Source organism: Pyrus communis, chromosome 12 (genome assembly GCF_963583255.1).
Source record: "Pyrus communis chromosome 12, drPyrComm1.1, whole genome shotgun sequence".
Taxonomy (NCBI): domain Eukaryota; kingdom Viridiplantae; phylum Streptophyta; class Magnoliopsida; order Rosales; family Rosaceae; genus Pyrus; species Pyrus communis.
In genome coordinates, this window is record NC_084814.1 from 16,923,547 (window position 1) to 16,945,205 (window position 21,659).

At 38.8% G+C, this 21,659-nt stretch overlaps 1 protein-coding gene across 1 annotated transcript; it reads right to left on the bottom strand.

Annotated features, from left to right (window-relative positions):
• Positions 1 to 309: 309 nt before the first annotated feature.
• LOC137710548 (uncharacterized) lies at positions 310 to 5,278 on the bottom strand. The gene is made up of 8 exons (XM_068449611.1): positions 5,135 to 5,278; positions 4,635 to 4,710; positions 4,212 to 4,338; positions 3,813 to 3,882; positions 3,318 to 3,648; positions 1,742 to 2,821; positions 1,303 to 1,452; positions 310 to 1,095 (listed from the first exon to the last, which is right to left on the bottom strand). Exons 2-8 carry the CDS (start codon positions 4,659 to 4,661, stop codon positions 661 to 663), a joined length of 2,220 nt encoding a protein of 739 aa, XP_068305712.1. The 5' UTR covers positions 4,662 to 4,710; positions 5,135 to 5,278; the 3' UTR covers positions 310 to 660.
• Between the last annotated feature and the right edge of the window lie 16,381 nt (positions 5,279 to 21,659).

Here is a 21,659-nt window from a genome sequence, read left to right on the forward strand (position 1 = left end):
CAAAAAATGGACAGCCAAAATTGAATTGAAGAAATACTATTTTTTTCAACTGCCAATTTAATAGATAAATGTCGAACCACCCAATAGTTCAAATCACTAAAGACAAACCCCCGCATGTCGGTAAAAATCTTGTTCTCCAGTTTCGAAGGTGCTGGTAAATCTTGTTCTCTACTTTAGAAAGTGTTGCTGAAAAACATGGCCAGATTGATCAAGGTCCTGCTGATCGTAGACATCTCTACCTCCGGCGTGTGATGGCCGGATCAGGTGTCCATTTCATGCCGACGCCTGTTCTGAATCGAGACCAACAGATGCACAGCTAAAAAACATAGATACAAGGCAGAAAGTAAATAAATTTCTCACTTTCCCCAATCCTTGTTTCGTTGATCAACAGTTCCTCAATAGTACAACAGATTAATTAGTGTAACGATATTCTTAGTAATGAATGAATCCACTACGTTCTTCCAAAATCGGCATGCTCGCGAAAATTAACCTACTTCTGCTCAAGAATATAGATGGATGAGTAGATGAATACCATATCAATCCAGATTTTATGGATTGTAAATTTGTAATGCCACGAGTGTTCTTCTCGTCGCCAGAATGCAATAGTAAACGATCAAAATTCTGAAGTCATACTTTAGCGTATCACTGGCAAGAAAATAATCAGCACTCTATTCGAGCAGCACCACTCGCTGACGAAATGAATTTGGGCTTCCTTACAACTTGCTCCAAGCATTGGACCATGTCTCCAACTCGGAAATCATCGTAATCTTGGATTACCAGTCCACAGTCATTCCCCTTCTTTACCGTGTCCACATCCTGTTTCTCCCGCTTGAGTGATTCGCAGGATCCTTCAAATACGACTTCCCCACTCCTAAGTAGCCTCAAGATTCCCGATTTGCTCATTAAACCGTCAATCACTCGGCATCCTGCAATCTTCACATCAGGTCCCTTGGTCTTGCTCCTTCCTTTGAGCTCAAAAATACTAAGCACCTCAGCTTCCCCAGCAACCTTGGTTTCACAAGTTCCAGGGGCTTTGTCTACTATAAAATTGCCAATGTCCTCCAGAAGGTGATATATAACACGATGCAGCATTATCTAGGCCATCAAAAACAGAATAACTCGATTTCAAGCTTTGCACGCTAAAGTAAATAAAAGTTCAACACCAATTGTGCACGCCCAAAATTAGAGAGTAGTATCCTAATCCTATAGACTGTTTGACTAAGTGCATCTCTTCTGATCATTTAAAAAGTGAGAGTAACATACTTAAGAAATGGCTTTAATCAGAAAAGGAGTGGTTAGTACCTTTATATTGGCTCGAGTTGCAGCCAAACTGAGGGAAGTGGGCGGAGTCTTTATATTAAATCCAATAATGCAAGCACCACAGGCTTGTGCTATGTCCAAATCAGACTGAGATAAAGGCCCAACACCAACATGCACTACATTCACAAAGACCTGGCAAATAATTGAAGAAATATCAAGAGTGGCAAGATTAGTTAGGACGAAGAGAATCGTATAAATCAATAAAAAAACCTCTCTAAATGCACCATTTTGTAAAGGTATTGCCATCCAAAAAGGAGTTTAGAGTGTGACATATTTCAGCAAAGGATGATGATGTTTATATTTGTTTTAAAAAAGAACAATGTCAAAAGATGATTACTGCACATAACATTGCATGGAAAACCTACAAAGCAACAAGTAATTATTCGAAAAATATTGTAACTATTATAATCTTGTGGCACACCTGAGGACTATTTAAATTCATTAATGCGTCTGTAACAGCTTGGACAGTGCCCTGCACATCTGCTTTTACTATTACTGGCAATTCCACCCGCTTGGGTTCCTCCTTTGGCTCGTCTCCAGACTCTTCTGCTTTTTGTGCTTTTAATATTTCTTCCTCGTTCCTCTCATCCATCTCAGCTTTAATCTTCCTAAGTCTATCTCTCTCAAATTTCTTTTTCCTCCCTGCACTAAGCATTCTAGCTCGCTCCTCAGATTCCACAACAATGATATCATCTCCTGCCCTTGGAAGTCCCTTCAACCCTTCAATCTCAACTGGCATTGCGGGTCTTGCCTTCTCTGCCAACTTCCCCGCCATGTCCCTAATAGCCCTTATTCTGCCCCACTCGGATCCCACCACCACATACTGCCCGGATTCTAAAGTCCCTGCTTTCACTATTGCTGTAACCGCTGGACCCTTTCCCTTATCAAGCCTTGCCTCCACCACATAAGCTTGAGCAGGCCCATCAACTCGAGATTTGAGATCCATAATCTCAGCTTGGAGAAGCAAAGCCTCCTCCAAGTTATCTAATCCAGTCTTCTTTATCGCTGAAACCTCCACAACCTGCACATCTCCACCCATCTCCTCCAGCAGCAAACCCTCAGAAGCAAGCTGGAGTTTTATTCTTTCCGGGTTAGCAGCCGGTTTATCACATTTATTAATTGCAACCACAATCGGTACATTAGCTGCCTTTGCATGAGCCATGGCTTCAAGAGTTTGAGGCATCACCCCGTCATCAGCAGCTACAACTAGCACAACTATATCTGTGACAGCAGCACCTCTTGCCCGCATCGCACTAAATGCTGCATGACCAGGGGTGTCAAGAAATGTAATTGATGCTCCTGATGTCATACCAACAATGAAAGCACCTAGATGCTGAGTAATTCCTCCAGCTTCCTTGGCAGCCACAGATGTTTGACGTAGAGCATCTAGAAGCGAGGTTTTACCATGGTCGACGTGACCCATGACAGTTACAACTGGAGGCCGAGGTAGAATTTCTGTACCTTCATTGGAGTGCAGCCTCCTAACATTGATCCCAACTTCCTACAAATTAATCCACGACTCATTCAAGTTTTTAAAGTGGCCAATATGCAGAATATCATAATGAATACACGTCATTCAAGGAAAACAATGCTAAAGAGCAGCAAGTATAAAGTTCTGAGTTAATTACTATATGAAATATAGTGCCCAACTATGGGTAATGTCACAAGACCTGATTGGAGTGCCATACTGTAAAAGTGGATTGCACCCTTCCCAATAATGATTTTTAGTAAAACATATAACAAGCCATCCGCTTCAAATAACATGCCCTCCCACCCCCAACTTCCAAGAAGTGAGAATGGCTTTGGAAGCAAATTTTCTCATTTAAGCATATTTCAGTCTTGGAGAATTTCCAAAAACACTTTTAATATGTTGACTTCAAGTTTATGTATGCACACAATTTTATATGGTGAGATTCAAAAACTAAAATTTGTTAACCAATAAAATTATATATTAATCAAGAATAACATATTAATTCAGTGGCAATAAGGAAAAATACCATTGCAATCAGCTCCGAAACGTCAATGCTGAGAGGATCAAACTCTGTTTCAACCTTTTCCCCGACATTTGTAAGAATACTTTGCAGAGTTGGTATTGATTCACCAGTACGCTTCGCAAGTTCAACAACTGTCATGCCTTCAAAAATCTCGATCGTCTTATCTGGCATAGGTTTGGTAGTTCTCTGTGGTTTAGGAGGCACATATGGAGCTTCAACAGGAGGGTGGGCCTTATGGTCCCTTTTTTTGAACTTCCCTTTCTTGGGAGTTTTTAAACCAAATGAGTCTTCATTTCCTTTTCTGGCAAACAGTTCTGGGCTTGCATGATAGCATCTAACCACAAAAGTTTCAACCACAAAGGTTGAAATTAGAAAATGTACCTCACACACACTGAATTGAGAAGAAATAATTTCTAACAAATGCTTCAAAATTGGATAAGCCCAACCCTTAAGGATTCAATGAACAAGCAACCAAAATAAACAGAAAGGTCAACTCACCGTATCAGGGAATCTTTTGTCAAACCTTCACAACAATCAAGCCTCCTTGACATAAATCTAAAGGGGGGATCTACAATTAAGAAAATGAGCAAGAATGAAGTATAATGTACTACCTTACCAAAATAAAAATAAATACTGCAGTCTGGAAGTTGTTTTGATTCAATTCAAAACATGCAACTATGATCTGGTAAAATTATGTGGTTAAAGATAATGAAACAACAAGCAATCAAAAGCGCAGTTATTACAAAAAAGAGATGCATTCAATATCAGAGATTTATTGAGGTATACTGAATTCCAAAGGTAAACACAAAAACAAAGTGAATAAAGATTAAGGCTCTATTGAGATATGAAGTCCAAACTATCACATAGAAGGTTATTCCTTGTGCAATGTTAGTTTACCTGGTAAGCATCTGCCACCAGCAGAAACTGATTTTATTACATCCTCAACAGTAGATACAGATGTAAATCCCATTGCATGTCTTCGTAGTCTTGAAGTTAAATCCGTAGTTAAACTAGCATGTAACCCCTGCGACAAGAAATTCACACAAAACGTTCTAAATGTCAATGACATACATGATACATATATACACATACAAAAATATAATACCAATTTTTTTTAATGCTTAACCAAGAATGAGTGAAAAGATTATAAGACAATCGAAGGTAGGGGTGAAGCAAAATAGAAAGGGAGCAGGGGCGGCTAAAAGACCGGCCCTTAGGAACTACAAGCCATATTAAACAAACAAAACCAATTCAGCCAAAAGAGATAATAGAGGCATTTGTGTGATTTGTGTGTCCATTACGAGAAAAATGAACACTTACCCTTTTGCCAAGCTCTCTCCACGCCATTCATAAGTATTCCAGGCCAAAACAACAAAGTATTTCAAAGCTTCAATGTCTGCATAGTTGGACAAACACAACCACAGAAAACAGTGATTAACTAGAGTGATGCTCTGCTTGGTTGCTAAGAAAGTAACCAAAATTTAACGTTATTAAGAACTATCAAGTACACAAACATGCATTATGCGGTTAAAAACTCGAAACCTAGATTGCCCATCCACCAATTCAACTCAGAATTCACAACAACATATCACAAAGTTTAAAAAGTTTCAATCTTTTTTTTCTGAAGAACAACCGAGGAACACGAAAATGAATGGCTTTTTCAAAATCTGAATAAACCCGACAAATAAACACGAACATGAAAGGTAAAATCATTGAATTCCTTCTACATCGAGTGGTGGAATATGAATATCTATGAGCGCACAAAATAAAGCCGAATAAGAAGCAATACAAAGTTGGAGTATGGGAAGCTTTGTGCTTACGGTTTTGCCGGATAACCTGCAGGGTTCGGTTTCTCGGCGGCAAGCTGTTGAAGGCGGTGAACCTTCTTCGTTCACGTTGCCGGTTGCCCCCTTTCAGCTAGAGTTCAAAGGCAATGAGAACCTCAAGAAGAGAGAGAGAGAGAGAGAGAGAGGGGTTGTCAAATAGCCTGGAGGCCCATTTTTCAGCCTGAAATTATTTGGACTAAAGCCGCTATGAGTTGGATTGGGTCTAATCTCAGTAGAGAATTATGACCTGATATAACTTTAGGGCTGATGTCGGGCTTGGACGGCTGCTGGTTGCTATACTGTTTTCTTGGTTCGTCATGCCTTTTTTAAAGCAAGAGACGTTCAGTAAGGGCTCGTTTAGAAGTATTTTTAAAATTACTGAAAATATTTTTGGTTTAATTGATTGGTGCTTTTTTGCAGGAAGCACTTAAAAAACTTTTTAGGAACCACTTGATTTTTACTGAGAATTGGTTTCAAAAACATTTTCACCAAAAGCGTTTTCAATCATTTTAAAAGCACTTCTAAACAAACCCTAAATCTCAATTCTATTTAGGTTTTTAAAAGCGGTCATTTTTCAGTTCTAGTCTCAAATTACACTGTGAACCAATGTAATGTCATGGTTCAGATTGTTTCGATTTAAGTCTCAAATTAAAAGCATAATTAAACCAAATCTAACCTTTTTTTTTTTGGTCAGGGGTAAAGTTTCATTAACAAACAAGCATACATACACAACATAGAGGCCCAATTACAAATAAAGCACAACATCAACAGATGGACCCCCAAAGCAAAATACCCAACACAAAAGTTAAGCCCATAACGAACAAACAGAAGCAAAACCCAACCCAAAGGTTGAGTCCACAACAAACACACAAAAACAAAACCCTAGCAACCTTGTCGCCGTTACTACCACTGATCATCGAGCACCAGAGATCTCGCTAACAAGAACCTCAACATGAACAAGGTAAAAGGCCGCATCAACCTCAAAGACCCGCCAAAACAACCACCACCATGAACCGAACCAATAAACAAGAATCAAGGAAGCACACATGATGATAGATCCCACGAGCAACATCGCCGACAAGGGTGAACATCGAGGAGGACCAACAAGGGTCAACAAAGGTGCTGGTGTGAACACGGGCCAAAACTCTACACACCTTCCCATAGATTCACAACAAATCGAGGTGAGCACCGGTGGTAGTTGAATGGAATTAGGTATGGCCAAAGAGATGATAGAGCCAAATGAATAAAAAGATGGAAGGCAATGCAAATGGGAGGATGGATGACACATATGATTGGGGATTAGAGCTCAACATGGTGAGATCACAGGCAAGGAGAGAAAAAAGGGGGAGATCGTGATAGGCAGTGATGGTGAAAATTACAAGCAACTGAAAGATAAGGGAAGGGGAAAACCCAAAGGAAAACATGGTGTAATGATGAAACTACCACCGACTCTAACCACAACTAGAGTCGGCGGTGACGCGGATCGACATAACTGAAATCACTCACACGCAATGTAACAACCCGTCCTTAATTTTACGGTTTTATTTATTTTAAAAGAGTGAATTGACGAAAATACCCCTAGTGGCATGATTGTTGACTTTCATTGGTCGTCTTTTTGTGACGTGTATGAGCTGTTATTTTACTGTATTCTCAAAGTACTTGACGATACAAACGCGTAGGTACAAGCGGAATCGAATTCGAAGTTACGACGAAGATTTTATGGAACTACAAATCCGAAAAAACTTTTGTGAAAATTACTATTTTATATATTTCTTATAAATATTTTATTATTATACTATTAATTTAATAATATTTAGTGGGATATGTTAAATATTTTATAAAAAAATCTGGCCCATGGGGTCCACACCCACATCAAAGTCTCCACTCTCTTCTTGCCACGTCTCTCTTCCCTCACTCTCCCTCTTTCTTTTCCCCTTCTCTCTCATTCCTCTCTCTGTTACTCCCTCTCTCACTTACTCTTTTTCTCCGGGATCCACATGCCGCTGCCACTGCGTTGTTACTACTTTTGCGAGCATGACTGCACCACCGCATCAACCTATGTCCTGAACCCCAAGCCCTAGAACGTGATATCTCTCATTCTCTCTCTGTACAATGGCGCCACCATTGTTCAGTATTTTTCTCCAACGAGTTATCGCCGTTCCCAGCGAAGATGAGCCTTGAAACTAACCTAAACCTTCTTGGATCACGTTTTAGTGTACGATTAGAGTAGTTTTGAAAATTTATTGTGATGGTTGAATGTAGAACCAGCTCAGGGAAAATTTTGCAGATTTTTAGGTTGACCTGAAGCCTTTACAAGCTTTTTTCGACCAACTCCGGCCACAACTCAACCCTACTTAGATAGATTCTTGTTCCTCATACTCTAAACTTCATTTTGGCTTTTGAACCGTAGAAAATGGTTGAGTTTTGAACTTGTTATATACATTGTAAGTTTCCGGGCTCCCTCCACAAATTCCGGCCTTCTTCTTCTTTGGGTCCGATGACCCACGAGCCCAAATGGGTCAACCCGACCCGATACAAAACAAATGACCTTTGGCCCAAACCTTTGGGGTGTTGTTTCTAGCCTGGCCTAGTTTCGAAATGGGCTCAAAATATTCCTAGAATATTCTTGGAATATTATTTGGAATATTCCCCGTGTTGACTTTTTTGAAATTTTCTCAAAAACCCTCCTAAGCTAATTTTGACGCCCCGAGTCCATTTTTGACATCCATAGTGAAATTCCAAAGTTTTGACATAGTAGACTATCTCGGTGGCTCAATTGACTTTTCAGGGTTGACCGTTGACTTTTTACAAAATTTGTCTGAGACCCTTCTCAGCGTAAGTCAATGTTTGATTCCAAATATGCACTATGTTTTTCCAAATTTAGTCGTTTTAGTTGAGTTTGACTAATGGGTCCCAATATTATGCTTAGGTGCGATTACTATTAGAGACTCCGACTTTCCTAACTTGAACGGATGTGACATCGCAAGTACTTGTGAGTGGGTCTTTTCTTTTATATAATATATATATATATATATATATATATATTTGTTAGTTTCCATATATATATTTCATAAAGAATTTTCTACAATACGTCTAGATTAGCTTAACGTTTATAAGATTTAGCACATTGATAGAAATTATGAAGTTATACTACGTCCTAGGGGATGCATAGGTATGCGTATTATTATTGATGCCTTAATTATATCTATGGCCATGTATTGTGACGTGAACTATTGATTAACCACTGTATGATTTTATTTATGTTATCTGCTCATCGTGTGCTACATTGGTGTTAGTACTCACCCAAGCCAAAGCTAGTCTTTCACGTATATGTTCACATCGCACCGTATGCTCACTTTGGATCCATTGTAGGTGCCAGGCCTGTCCTAGATTACTATAGGAAATTAGGACTCATATGTCATATACATAGCGCCAGTCTTCACATGATTGTAGTACTAGAACGTAAATCATTATTACACCCAGTCCTGCTGATGTTAGAATATCTCTGCATGAACTCGTGTGTCAGCATATGTCGATGAGCACTTGATATGATATGTTTGTCCTATGCGAGATTATGTAATTCTAGACGTTAGATGTTTATTTACAAAATATATTGTGACGTATTAGATTCTTGAGAAATTGCTGGTTACGGTAAGTATTTTCATACTATAGGTAGTATGTATATTTTGGAAACTATACTTGTTTTACGGTGAAGGGTTATTACGTTTTGAAAAGGTTTTACAAAGGTTTATTTTTAGACCCACTCACCTTTGTTTTTCGCCCCCTCCAGGTTTTAGTGGCAAGACTTCTGTGTCGACAAGAATTCTTGGCAAATCTTGGTATTAGTATAATTCTTATCCTACCCTTATTGTACTTTACTTATGCTTTGACATCATGTGTGGAATGAGTTCATTCACGCTCACCATCACACTCTTACATTTAGGCACTTTTAGGCTTAAATTTATACACATTTTCCACATCACTACACTTTATGGCTTCATCACCTTTCTGGCGTTAGCCGACACAGCTCGATTCGGAGTCCAGTGGATATTCTGAATCAGGGTGTGTCACGCAAAGGTGAGAGAGTCTCTCACGAAAGGAGAGAAAGTAATATGCGATTCATAAAGCACAAATCCAACCAAATCTAACAGTTAGTGACTAATTTGGTGTTGTTATTCCCTTTGTTTGCACATATAACTTTCCAAGCCAAATACACCAATGAAAGAACTCCATGTGGACTAGATTAACACACACACGTCTAGCGGACACTTTTATGACACATCATGTACTCCAATGGAAATTTACATGACAATGACCATACCGAGCCAGTCATACAAATGCACACATTGATTAAGAGGACCACATGAGATTATTGGCTTAGTTAGACCACTCGTAGCTCGCCCTAAGAGCACTTCCACCCCTAAAAGTTCTTTTTGGGTACAGACAACTCAATCCCCCTAAGTGAATAGTAATTGTCTATAGTGAACAATAATTGCTCAAGTTCACCACAAACTGAATAGATCTAGGCTATTTGTATTAAAATATCATAATAATTATTATTTTTTAAAAATAATAAAAGATAATTTTATTTTTAATATCGGATATGATTTTTAACCAAAAGTGGAATAGCATAATTAGGTATTCATAGAGAAAAAATTATAATTTTTTTTTAAGTTTTCTGTATTTTATTTTTTATTTTTTATTTTTTAATATTTTTATAATTTTTTAAATAATTTAAATTGTGGCTGATGACATCGTGACGTGGGCCTTGCATCACATAACATAGGCGATGGGCCTATCGATTTGAACCTAAAGGAGAAGTCGGGCTGCCCTTGAGCCAAGTGGATTGGTGTGGGCTGGAGCTATTTTTTTATTTTTTATTTTTTGGACGAGCGAGAGGGTTGGGGGGGGGGGGGGGGGAAGAGGATTGCAGAGCCCATCACCCAAGGGATGTGGTATGGCTAGGCTGGAAATGCTCCAAGGCCATCTCCAATGGAGAAGGCTAAAGGTCCAAAACCAAAAAATGACCCGATTTGGCCAAAAACCAATCTTCAACCAATGGCTGAGGTATAATTCTAGAGAGCCCACCAGGCCATTATTTGGCTAAAAGGCATCAGGCTGGCCAAATGTAGCCCTCTTAGGCCATCCCTAACCAAAGAGGTTTAGCCCCCGTCCAAATTAGACCCCTCCAAGAAATTATTTTTTAATTAACAATGTCAGGTCTTATTTATATACCATCTCCAACTGAAGGGGGCTATTTTTTAGCCCATTCATCTTCAACCAATGGCTGGGCTATAATTCTATACAGCCCATAAGGCCATTATTTGGCCAAAAAGGCATCAGGCTATCAGGTCATATGTATATATCATCTCCAACTAAAAGGGGTATTTTGTAGCTCCCTCAATAATTTCTTATTTTAAGTTTGTTCTTTAATTTTATTGGTTAATTGAATTAAACTACCATATTAAAATAAGGTTTCCGAACATATTTTGAATGTCACTTGTCGCTAAATGAATAAGCCTTCGGATTTCTTATCCTTTGGTGAAGATATTATCATTTGAAAAAATATTGAAAATTTAAATTTAGATTATTAGAAGAGGTAAAGAAGGGTGTTTATGAAAAGAATGTGAAAAATGGCTTAGGTATTTATAGGAAAAAAATTAGATTTTTTTTTTTAATTTCAACTTGAAAAAAATAATAATAAATGGGCCCCTCAAAAGGGCTACTCAGCTGGCAAAGAATGCCCAGCCCAATGGCCAAATGGCTCAAGCTTGGCCTGGTGGGTCCTTTTTCTTTTCTTTTTTGGCCCAGCTCTCCGTTGGAGTTGGGTTTTGGAGCATTTGGGCTGGATTTTGGCTTATAGCCCTGTTTGGACCCAAAATTACACCATCGGCCATTGCAATCAAGACCATTGAGTGAGCATAGCTCCACACTGTCAAATAGGAAAGTTAAGATAATTTTGTTGTTGTTAGGGAATAATATTATGATTTTTAATCATAATAATTATCTTTTAATAATGAATTATCTTGACATTTTTCTTATACGAGATAAATGTGACGCAAACTATATCAAAGTATGCAGAACAGTTCAATTTAATTTGGGATTCTTAGCATTCAACAAGGGGATTGAACATCATGCATTATGAGAAGAGTCCTAGCACGCGGTGGCATCAGTTGGTAACCAAGGTGGAATCCAATTTGAAAGATTAATTATGTGAAGTAAGCTAGTGTGATGCATGCATAGGATAATTATTAGCAAACTCGAGGCTGCCAAACAGGTGAAGTGAATATTATGTGGATAAAGCTTGAAATGCCATGACTCTCATTGGATAATCATTTCCGCATAAGGATTACTATTTGTGGTGATTGATGGTCACGACTGGATTTTACGTTAAGTTAGTTCTATAAATACAGAGGCAGTGGCAACGGAATCAGCTCCTTCAAATCAACACAAAAATTGCCCTGCACAAAACTTCTCAATAACCCTGAGAAATTTTCCTCTTCCCATTTCTTCCCTTCAACACATCTTCAATTTGGATAGACAGCACTGTGAAGGCAATTGGCGATATTTTCAGTTTCGATAGATAACACTGAAGTCGTAGAATCAGCTGACTAAGGAGCACCTTCAATTTGGATAAACAGCACTGCTTTGAGACTGACTAGTTATTTATCCAAGTCTCGATCAACAAGGATTTCCGAGTACTTGTTGGTAGAGGTTATCTCATCAATCTTCTCGGTGAAGTGTGGTGTTACCAGGTTACTACATTCGGCACATTGAAAGCCGAATTTGAAATTGAACTTTGCAGAACTAGCAGCCTTGTCTTTAGGCTCTAGAACCCGAAGACCGAGACATGTTCCTTCCTCGGCCGTAGTCGCAAGATCAAGAAGTCAGCAGCACACCCAATGCCACATCAACATATTTTACTTCCCGGTCGAACTCAGCCGACGAGGTGGCACGCCCCACACACAATCGAATGACGTAGTTGTAAAACTTAAAGACACAAGTAGTTTCACTTCAATTGCATACCCATTGAATCGTGGGATGCATATATTTACAATCACTTTCAGATTACAAACAAGGTTTGAAAACCCTACTTATAAGGAAGTTCAAAATTCAAAAAAATACAAAACTAAACTCTACACAGATTACACGCAACTTTAGTTACAAAAATAATTCAAAATGAAGTCCTACAAACAAGGAGATAAAACTTCTAAGCACAGCACAACTCCTCAAAAAACGTTGGTGGTAACCAACTGTTGACTTCGTATAGCAGCCCCCTGCAATCTAACAAGCTGTGGAAAAACTAGAAGCTTGGATACTAACAACTTGAAACGGGACGAAGAGAACCCTTTTGTAAACAAATCAGCGAGCTGATCTTAAGAGCAAATGTAGTTAACTAATAATTCAGCATGGACTACCTTTTCCCATACGTAATGATAATCAACTTCTAAATGCTTTGTGTGGGAATGGAAGATTGGATTAGAGGTAAGTGCAATGGAAGAAATATTATCACACCAAATCGTTGGTTGACTGAGATGCAATTGCAGATCCTTAAAAAGAGATCTGAGCCACGATAACTCGGCTGCAGTATAAGCTAACTGCATGTACTCAGCCTCCGCGCTAGACCTCGAAACCGTCTTCCGTTTTTTTTAACTCCATGAAACAAGATTAGAAACCAAGTAAATGCAGGAACCATCTATGGAATGTCTAGTATCTGGATTACGAGCATAGTCCTCATCTAAGAAAGCAGTCAACTAAGCACTACCAGGTTTATAAAAAAGTCTATGTGTATGTGTGGCTTTCAAATGACGGAGTATACGCTTGACTGCCTTCCAGTGAGAAAGCTTGGGTGCATGCATAAATTGACATACCTGATTAACCGCGTAAGATAAATCAGGACGAGTGATAGTGATGTACTGAAGGACACCAATGACATTGCGATACTGTGCTGGATTTTCATAAGACTCTCAATCATACTCAGTTTCTGTCCAAAGGAGACTGGAGTCAAGATAGGTTTAGCTTCAATAAACTTTATGCATGTGAGTAAGTCCAAAGCATACTTGGACTGGCTAAGATGCATGCAGGTTCCATTATATTTCACTTCAACACCCAAAAAACGGTTTAGAGGTCCCAAATCCTTCATGGAAAACAAAGTACCTAACTTCTTGATCAAATGGGCCATTTGTCGTGGACTATTTCCTGTGAGTAAGATGTCATCGACATAAATTAACAGAATGAGATACACACATTTTTTATTAAACACAAACAAACTATAATCACAAGTGGACTCTTAAAAACCAAGTTGAAGCAAAAATTCTAAAAATCTTTGAAACTAAGCCATAGATGCTTGTTTTAAACCATAAATGGAACGCTGCAAACGACAAACATGATTTGGAAACTGTTTGTCAACAAAACCTACAGGTTGTCTCATGTATACTTCTTCATTTAAATGGCAGAAAAGCATTCTGCACATCTAGCTGTCATACATGCCACTTCTTTGATACTGCAAGACTAAGAAATAGTCGAATGGTAGTGTGTTTAACAACGGGACTGAAAGTCTCGGTGTAATCCACTCCAGCCTTTTGATGAAATCCATTTGTAACTAAGCGTGCTTTGTGTCATTCAATCGTACCATCTGCATGCCTCTTTATTTTGAATGTCCATTTGTTTGGCAATACATTCATGTTTGAATGATATGGAACCAAACTCCATGTTCCACACCGTTGTAAGGCATTAAACTCTTGAACCATGGCATTCCTCCATTCTGGATATTTGACTACCTGAGTAAAACATGTAAGTTCAACAGGAAGAGTGTTAACAGTAACATGCACAGCATACTTAGGGTTTGATTTTTGTATCCCAAACTTGGTGCGTGTAGTCATGTGATATTGTGGTTCAATAGGAGCCTCAGGAGGCATTGGCATTGGTTCTTGAATCACTGCAGCTTGCTCATGCAAAATGGAAGGAGGTACTATGGTTAAACTAGTCTGGTTAGGCACATTTATGGGTTCAGTGGAAGTAAGCAAGATGGGTGAAGAAGTATATTCAGGTTCAATGACTAGGTGCCATGAATGGTCAGGTGTGGAGGTGTTTTGTGGTTCTATGGGGTTTAAAAGTTTGGGTAGGGTTAGGTAACTGAGTCACATTAGGATTAATAATTAAAGGAAAAGTAAATAGCAAGTTCGGTGAATCAATATTACCTTGTGTGCCAACACTCTCGGAGGAAGATGTAAGTCCTTGAAAAGGAAAAAAGCCTTCATTGAATAAGACATAGCGAGACAAATAAACTCGTCTTGTGGCCAAATCCATACATTTATAGCCTTGATGATTTGAAGAATATTCTAAGAACACACATGATTTTGATTTATGTTGAAGTTTATTGTGTGTATACGGCATCAACCATGGAAAACATTGACAACCAAATATTTTAAGCATATCATATTTTGGTTGTTTTTGAAAAATCTTCTCATAAGGTGATTCGTGAGACAAGACACAGGTTAGCAGCCTATTAATCAGATAGGTTGTTGTAGAACACGCATCAAACCAAAACTTATTAGGCATATAGGACTGAGAAAGCATTACAATACTAGTATTAACAATATGTCGGTGTTTTCGTTCCACAATTCCATTTTGTTCCTGGTGTTTTGGGCAAGACAATCTTTGGGAAATTCCATGAACTGCTAAAAACTTTTGAAATACAAAGCTTTTGTATTCACCACCTTCATCACATTGAAGGGCTTTGATTTTTAAATTGAACATATTTTCGACTTTGGTTTTAAATTGCACAAATATTTCAAAGACTTCAGCTTTGTGTTTCATTGGAAAAATCCAAGAATATTGTGAGTAATCATCAACAAACAACACATAATAATGAAAAACTTCATTGCAAATAATTAGAGAACACCAGACATCAGAATGTAAAAGTTGCAAAGGAAACTGGGAAACAGACTAGGACATTTTGAAAGGTAACTTAGTACTCTTTCCTAAAGGACACAACCAACAAAAGGTTACATTAAAGGTACCATGAATTGGTACCAATTTATTTGCAATTAAAAATTTTACTGTAGACTCGGTAGGATGACCAAGGCGAGCATGCCATTTTTGAACCGACATTCAAATTCCTACAAAGGATGTGACTGGATTTTGGAGATGTCCATCGCCACCAGAAAATGGGTATAAGCCATTCTCACATCTCCTTCGAAAAAGCGTCATCCAGGTCTTGAGGTCCTTAAACAAGAAAGAAGTGTAGGAAGATTAGTAAATAACAGTCATTATCTAAGGTAAACTTATAGGTAGAGATTATACCGGTGGAAGCTTTAGGACAATGAAGAATGTCTTGGAGGTCAAATGAGCAAGCATCAGTGCGAATTTTGTTAGAACCATAATGTGAGATTAAAATGCCAGAATCATTACCTACACCACCAACACCTCATTACCATTATACTCATTCGCTCCCCATTAGAAGCACAGCATTCAATATTTCTAGAAGCATTTCTCTAGTTATTATTTGGAAGAGGATTGAATCATCATTGATAAGTGCCGACACCACGGTTTGAGGGTGAAGCACTATGCCCAACACCACAAGTGTGTCCTCCCCTTCGGCCTTTTGCAACAGTAAAGGCATTGACAGGGACTGGTTCCACCAAAGGAGCAGCGTGCTTCATCATTTTTCTTTCAGTAGTCAACAATAGCGCCTCAAGAGTCGGATACGTGATGGGTGTATCATGAGCTTGAGCAGCACTAACTGTCATCTCGAAAGCTGGACCAAGATGGTTCAACATAATCTGCACTAACTCATCATCACTCACAGGTTGCCCAGCTATGGCAAGGTTGTCAGCAATCGTCTTCATGCGATCCAAGTAATCCACCACAGAGAGATCACCATTTTTGGTCTGCGGCATTTCATTCCTCATAAACAAAAATCTTTTTGGTGAAGAAGATGCATACCTTTGCTCCAGACCTTCCCAGGTCGCTCGAGCAGTTTTCTTGCTAGCTACATCAGACAAGACTGAAGCAGTGAAAGAGACATTGATCCAACTAAGGATCATTTAATCCTGCTGTCCAAGAGGTATAGGCAGGATTGATAGTGGCAACACCAGGCATGTTCTTTTGGTGGGGGGGGGGGGGGGGAGGAAGGGCACACCAGAGTGCCATCAATATATCCCATTAAATCTCGACTCCTTAGAATGGGAAGTATTTGGGCCAACCACTGTGGGTAGTTGGTTCTGTCTAACTTAATGTTCACCACAGTGGTCATGGAGGAAAATGGATAGGTAGGATTTTTTGGGGGCACGGGGATGGAAGTTTAAGAAGTAACACCGTTGTTTTCAACCATTGGAAATGAGAAATAAAAAATAAAAATAAAATATAGGGATCGTGGTCGTTAAACAATAGGGCTCAATACCATGTAAAACTTAGAGACACAAGTAGTTTCACTTCAATTGCATACCCATTCAATCGTGGGATGCATATATTTATAATCACTTTCAAATTACAAACAGGGTTTGAAAACCCTACTTACAAGGAAGTTTAAAATTCAAAAAAATACAAAACTGAAACCTACAAAGATTACACGCAGCTTTAGTTACAAGAATAATTCAAAATGAAGTCCTACAAGCAAGGGGATAAGACTTCTAAGCATAGCACAACTCCTCAAGAAACGTTGGTGGTAACCAACTGTTGACTTCGTCTAACAGTAGTTAACTTATTAATTACTCAGCTTGCATACCACATCGACTTGATAGTTTTTAAGGTCAACATTTTTGGCACGCTCAGTGGGACCCAGTGTTAACACTATGAAGTTCACATGATATATCAAGATCTCAATCAGGCTCCATTAGACGAGATTTTTCGCATATTAAAGAAAACTTCAAGAAGCAAGAAAAACTCCTTGAGAAGTGCTATAGAAAATTTTTTGATGTGAGTAGAATTCTTGAAAAAGAAAGGCAAGAGGCCTGTGAGCAATTTTTCGCTCTGGCCATAATCAAACTTCAACCTCGGGAAATTGTCAATGTGTTCGAAGAAAAGCCTAGACCACCAATTATTTCGGTCGAGACTGAAAATTTAGTAAGCCTAGAAGAAAAGGTTCAAGTTTCTGAGCCAAAAATCGACTCAGAAAATGATTCATCAGAGGAGTGTTCCGATGACGAACAAGATTGATACATTGCTTCAGACGAAAAAATCACATCAATTGATATAGTAATTGGAGACGTGGTCTTAGAAGCCGAAACCATGACAGTCGATATGGTTATTGGCGATAAAGCCGATATGGAGAAATCCCGTTCGGCTAAGTTATTCGAGTTAAAAGCTAAAATTGGTAAAATTATGATGCCCGAAGGGCTTAATAAATGTCGAATGCAGTCGGCAACCGAAGATGTCGAATATTTCGCCAAGTTGAAAATATTTGGAGATCATTTCTTATTCGACTCAATGCAAAATCTAATTAGCTATATTGATATACAAAGATCTCGGCTCGGAATAAAGCATCATTGGCCTCTTAACCATTTGGCCTCTCGGCCGATACTTAAGAAAATAGGGGGGCCTATTGAAGGAAAGAAAACGAATAATGCTTTATCCAATAAAGCATTCTGGGATTCTCCAATTTGAAGTCAAGTATTAGACCGATTACAAAAGAGAAAGACAGATAAAGTAATTCCTGGTGAGGTATTCAGACTATCATGGAAGAAAAGAAACCTCTATCAACTGTCATGGACCTATTTGTTGCAGTACCCCAACTTACTCCAATCCGCGCTCTTGTACTCAGATCGCCACCACAAAATGGGGAAGCAAGGACCAGCACAAGCGACTCAAATGATTCTAACTCGAAAGAGCCTCATGACCCACCAGCGTTGTCTCGGGTGGGTAGTACAAGGTATCGGAAGAGACTAGGGTGGTGTAAGAATGGCATGAGAATGCAGGAGCTACTAATGAAGCGTCGTGCTTATACTCTTGTTGTTCCCACCAACGACATGGCCGTGAGGGCTTGGCTTCAACGGCTTGGCGAACCCATTACTTTCTTTAGGGAGAGAGAGATGGAAATGCGAGGCAGATTGAGGATAATCATGGTGAGGCTTGATTCCCAAATGAAGTTGAGGAGGAGAAAGTTGTGGCTTCTTCCGTTGCATTAAGAGGATGATGATGATCAAATTGTTTAGTACCATTTTTACACTAAAGAGTTCAAACCCTTGATGAATGCTAGGATTGACAATGCCAAGTACTCGAAGGAAGAAGGTTGACCCAGATGAGGATATGGATACAGAGTTGGACTTGGTTTTGGAGTAGGCAAATAGCTTGGAACTTAATTGCAGCAAGATTGGGGGAGGAGTGTGGAAAATTCTGGAGTGTTTTGCTAGCGATTTGTTTTCACCGAGTTATAAGACAAAATAAAAAAGTTATCAATACATTCGGTGGAAGGCAGTGTATTCAGTGGATGTGAAGTGGATGTGCCAAACTCGGCAGTGTCATAAAAGTTTGACCAAAATCATTAGTTGAAATATTTGTATACAAATACGCTATCAAGGCATGAATGAAGCATTGGAGATTCTCGGTGGATAAACCACAGGGGGGTAAATCCAGAACAACTTTCTGCCTAGTGAATTTTTATTCGGCGGTCGATGCTCGTTTTTTCCTCGACCATATGCACTCGGTGACAATCGAAGATATAAGGGAAGCCAGCCATACATCCCATGTGTTTTTCTATATATTTCTCCAATTGTATAACCTGTATGGAGATATGATGAGAAGTCTAATATTGTGATTTCATGGAGAAGTTCTCGGCCTCGGATTGGTGGAGCCAAGAAAGTCGATATTCAGCTAGTAAAGGCGACAAATCACAATATGGGGATGAGTTAACAAGTGAGACATTATTTCCATACTATTTGGGTTCCTTTGTTTCTAGCTAAGCTCACTTTTTCAACGAAATATGTCTCATTTGGTGGAGAAGTTCATTCAATTTTGGCACTAATATATTTGGAGGAAGACATCACAAAGGTTTCAATCAGATCAACGAAGTTGTTCTTATCACCTTAGACAAGTCCAAGGACGTTATCTATTCGATGGAAGTACTCGGTAGTAGCCAAGTTCAAACGCAAAATGCTTAGTTTCCTTAACCATTCAGCTTACGAGCCAAAGCTCAAGGAAACTGGGGGGCAATGTTTGGACCCAATTTTACATCTTCGGCCCAAGCAATCGAGGCCGTCAGATGATTATGAAAATTAAGAGATTTTCCTTAGCATTACTATTGATTTTAATCATAGTAATTATCTTGAAAATATCCTTAAAGCTTACAGAGTTCTGCGTGGGATTCTTTTGCAAATAATCAAGAGTTTTATCGGATTATGGAGAAATTAAAGGAGATTACACAATTGTCTGCTTGCCAACCCCTTACAATCAACACGGCAGTAAGGAGAGTTATGTGAGGGCTTGCTGTGCAGCTTTAGGATTATATCCTAATCAAAATGGTATCTAGTCAGTTGCATGGATTCCATATTTGAATGGGTTTGCATGCAAAACTGCATGGAACAATGGTACAAGGATGCAACTTTGGATGATTAGCATATGGATATGCCATTTTTTATCCATTTGAAACATTAAGATGGGAAGATTAAAAGGTTCAATGCATCGCAATGATTAACATTACGATATCACCAAAAGTCAGAAGATAATGTGTAGTAGTTCATGATTATTATTTCACAAGGTATGGTTTGCAGATGACTCTACAACTTGGTTATCTGGTCATCGTGAAAGTTCACACTTATAAATACATGACGATCTGCAATGAGGACAGCCCCTTCCAAATCAACACTTAAATTGCCCTACGCAAAGCTTCTTGACAACCCTGAGAATTTTATCATTCTCCCCTTTCTTCCCGCCAACACATCTTCAGTTTGGATAGATAGCACTGTGAAGACAACCGGCGACATCTTCAGTTTGGATAGACAGCATTGGAGCCGTAGAATCAGCCGACCGATGAGCACCTTTGGTTTGGATAGACAACACTGCTTCGAGACCGACTGGTTATTTATCCAAGTCTCAATCAACAAGGATTTCCGAGTCCTTGTTGGTAGAGGTCATCTCATCAGTCTTCTCGGCGAAGTAAGGTGTTACCAGGTTACTATATTCGGCACATTGAAAGCCAAATTTAATATTGAACTTCGCAAAACTAGCAGCCTTGTCTTCAAGCTCTAGAACCTGAAGGCCGAGACGTGTTCCTTCCTTGACACAGTCACGAGATCAAGAAGTTAGCAGTGCGTCCAATGCCACATCAACATATTTTACTCCCTGGCCGAACTCGGCCAACGAGTTGGCACGCTCGACATTCAAATGAAGGACGTAGTTAACTTATTAATTACTCGGCCTGCGCGCCATGTAGGCTTGGTAGTTTTTAGGGTCAACAAGCCATATAGCCATCTCCATTGGAGATGGCCTTAGCCCTTTTTTTTTTTTGGACCATGTTCCTCAGTTGCAATAATTGATTCAAATTTAAAGGCTAGATTTGAAAAACATCCAACGGAAATTTGACTATATTAACCAATAAACTTAAAGTATTAGCTTAAAACTAATAAATTATTGAGATGGCTATGTTTAGCCCCTTCTGTTGGAGTATATAAGTATGGCATAACACTGTTAATTTAAAATAATCTTTTGCACAATTATAATTCTGAACATGGCTATGTTTAGCCTTTTCAGTTGGAAATAGCCTAATGGCCAAGCAAGCGAGCCAATGGGCATCCCGCAAGATGGCGACAATCAAGCTTCGACCCAGTGGAGGAAACTTCACCTTTGTTTAGACATAGGTTTGTTAGGTTTAGTTTGCAAACTAGAAGCATAATCAAACCTGTGAGAATGTAAAGAACTATCCCACATTAAAGTTTTCCAAATAAAAAGTTAAAGTTCTACCGTAAACCAATTGACAATATGAAAATAGCTCAACTCTTTGTAAGTGCGTACAAAATATATTAAGTTGCCGATATGAGACATTTCTTCTTATTCTTGAAAAATTTAATAAATAGTCACTTAGTACTACGGTCTAGTGGTATTCTTCTTCACTTGTAAGTGAGAAGTCTTATGTTTGATTCTTCCCAAAGGCGAATTTGAACCCCATTATGTGAGAATCAAACATAAGACCTCTCACTTACAAGTGAAGAAGAATCTTATGTTTGATTCTTGCCAAAGGCGAATTTGAACCACATTATTGCTAGCACATTGTGATGCTTAGCCCACTCTCCCCAGCCCTTTGTTTGTTTGTTAAAAAGAAATAGCTCAACTCTTTATAAGGCATTCCATAGTGATTCAGGTGAGTGGTACTTGTATATAGAAAACAGGCATCTTGAGTTTGATTTCTATAACACTATTACTACACTAGTGTAAGTTCAATATATTAGTATAACACTTATGAGCTTGATATATTGAACTCATGAGTTTAATATAGAACTCAGTTCAATAAATTAGTATCACACTCAAATTTTCCCGCCAATTATAAAAAACAATTCTATAGAGTTTAGTAACCCACTCACTTTCT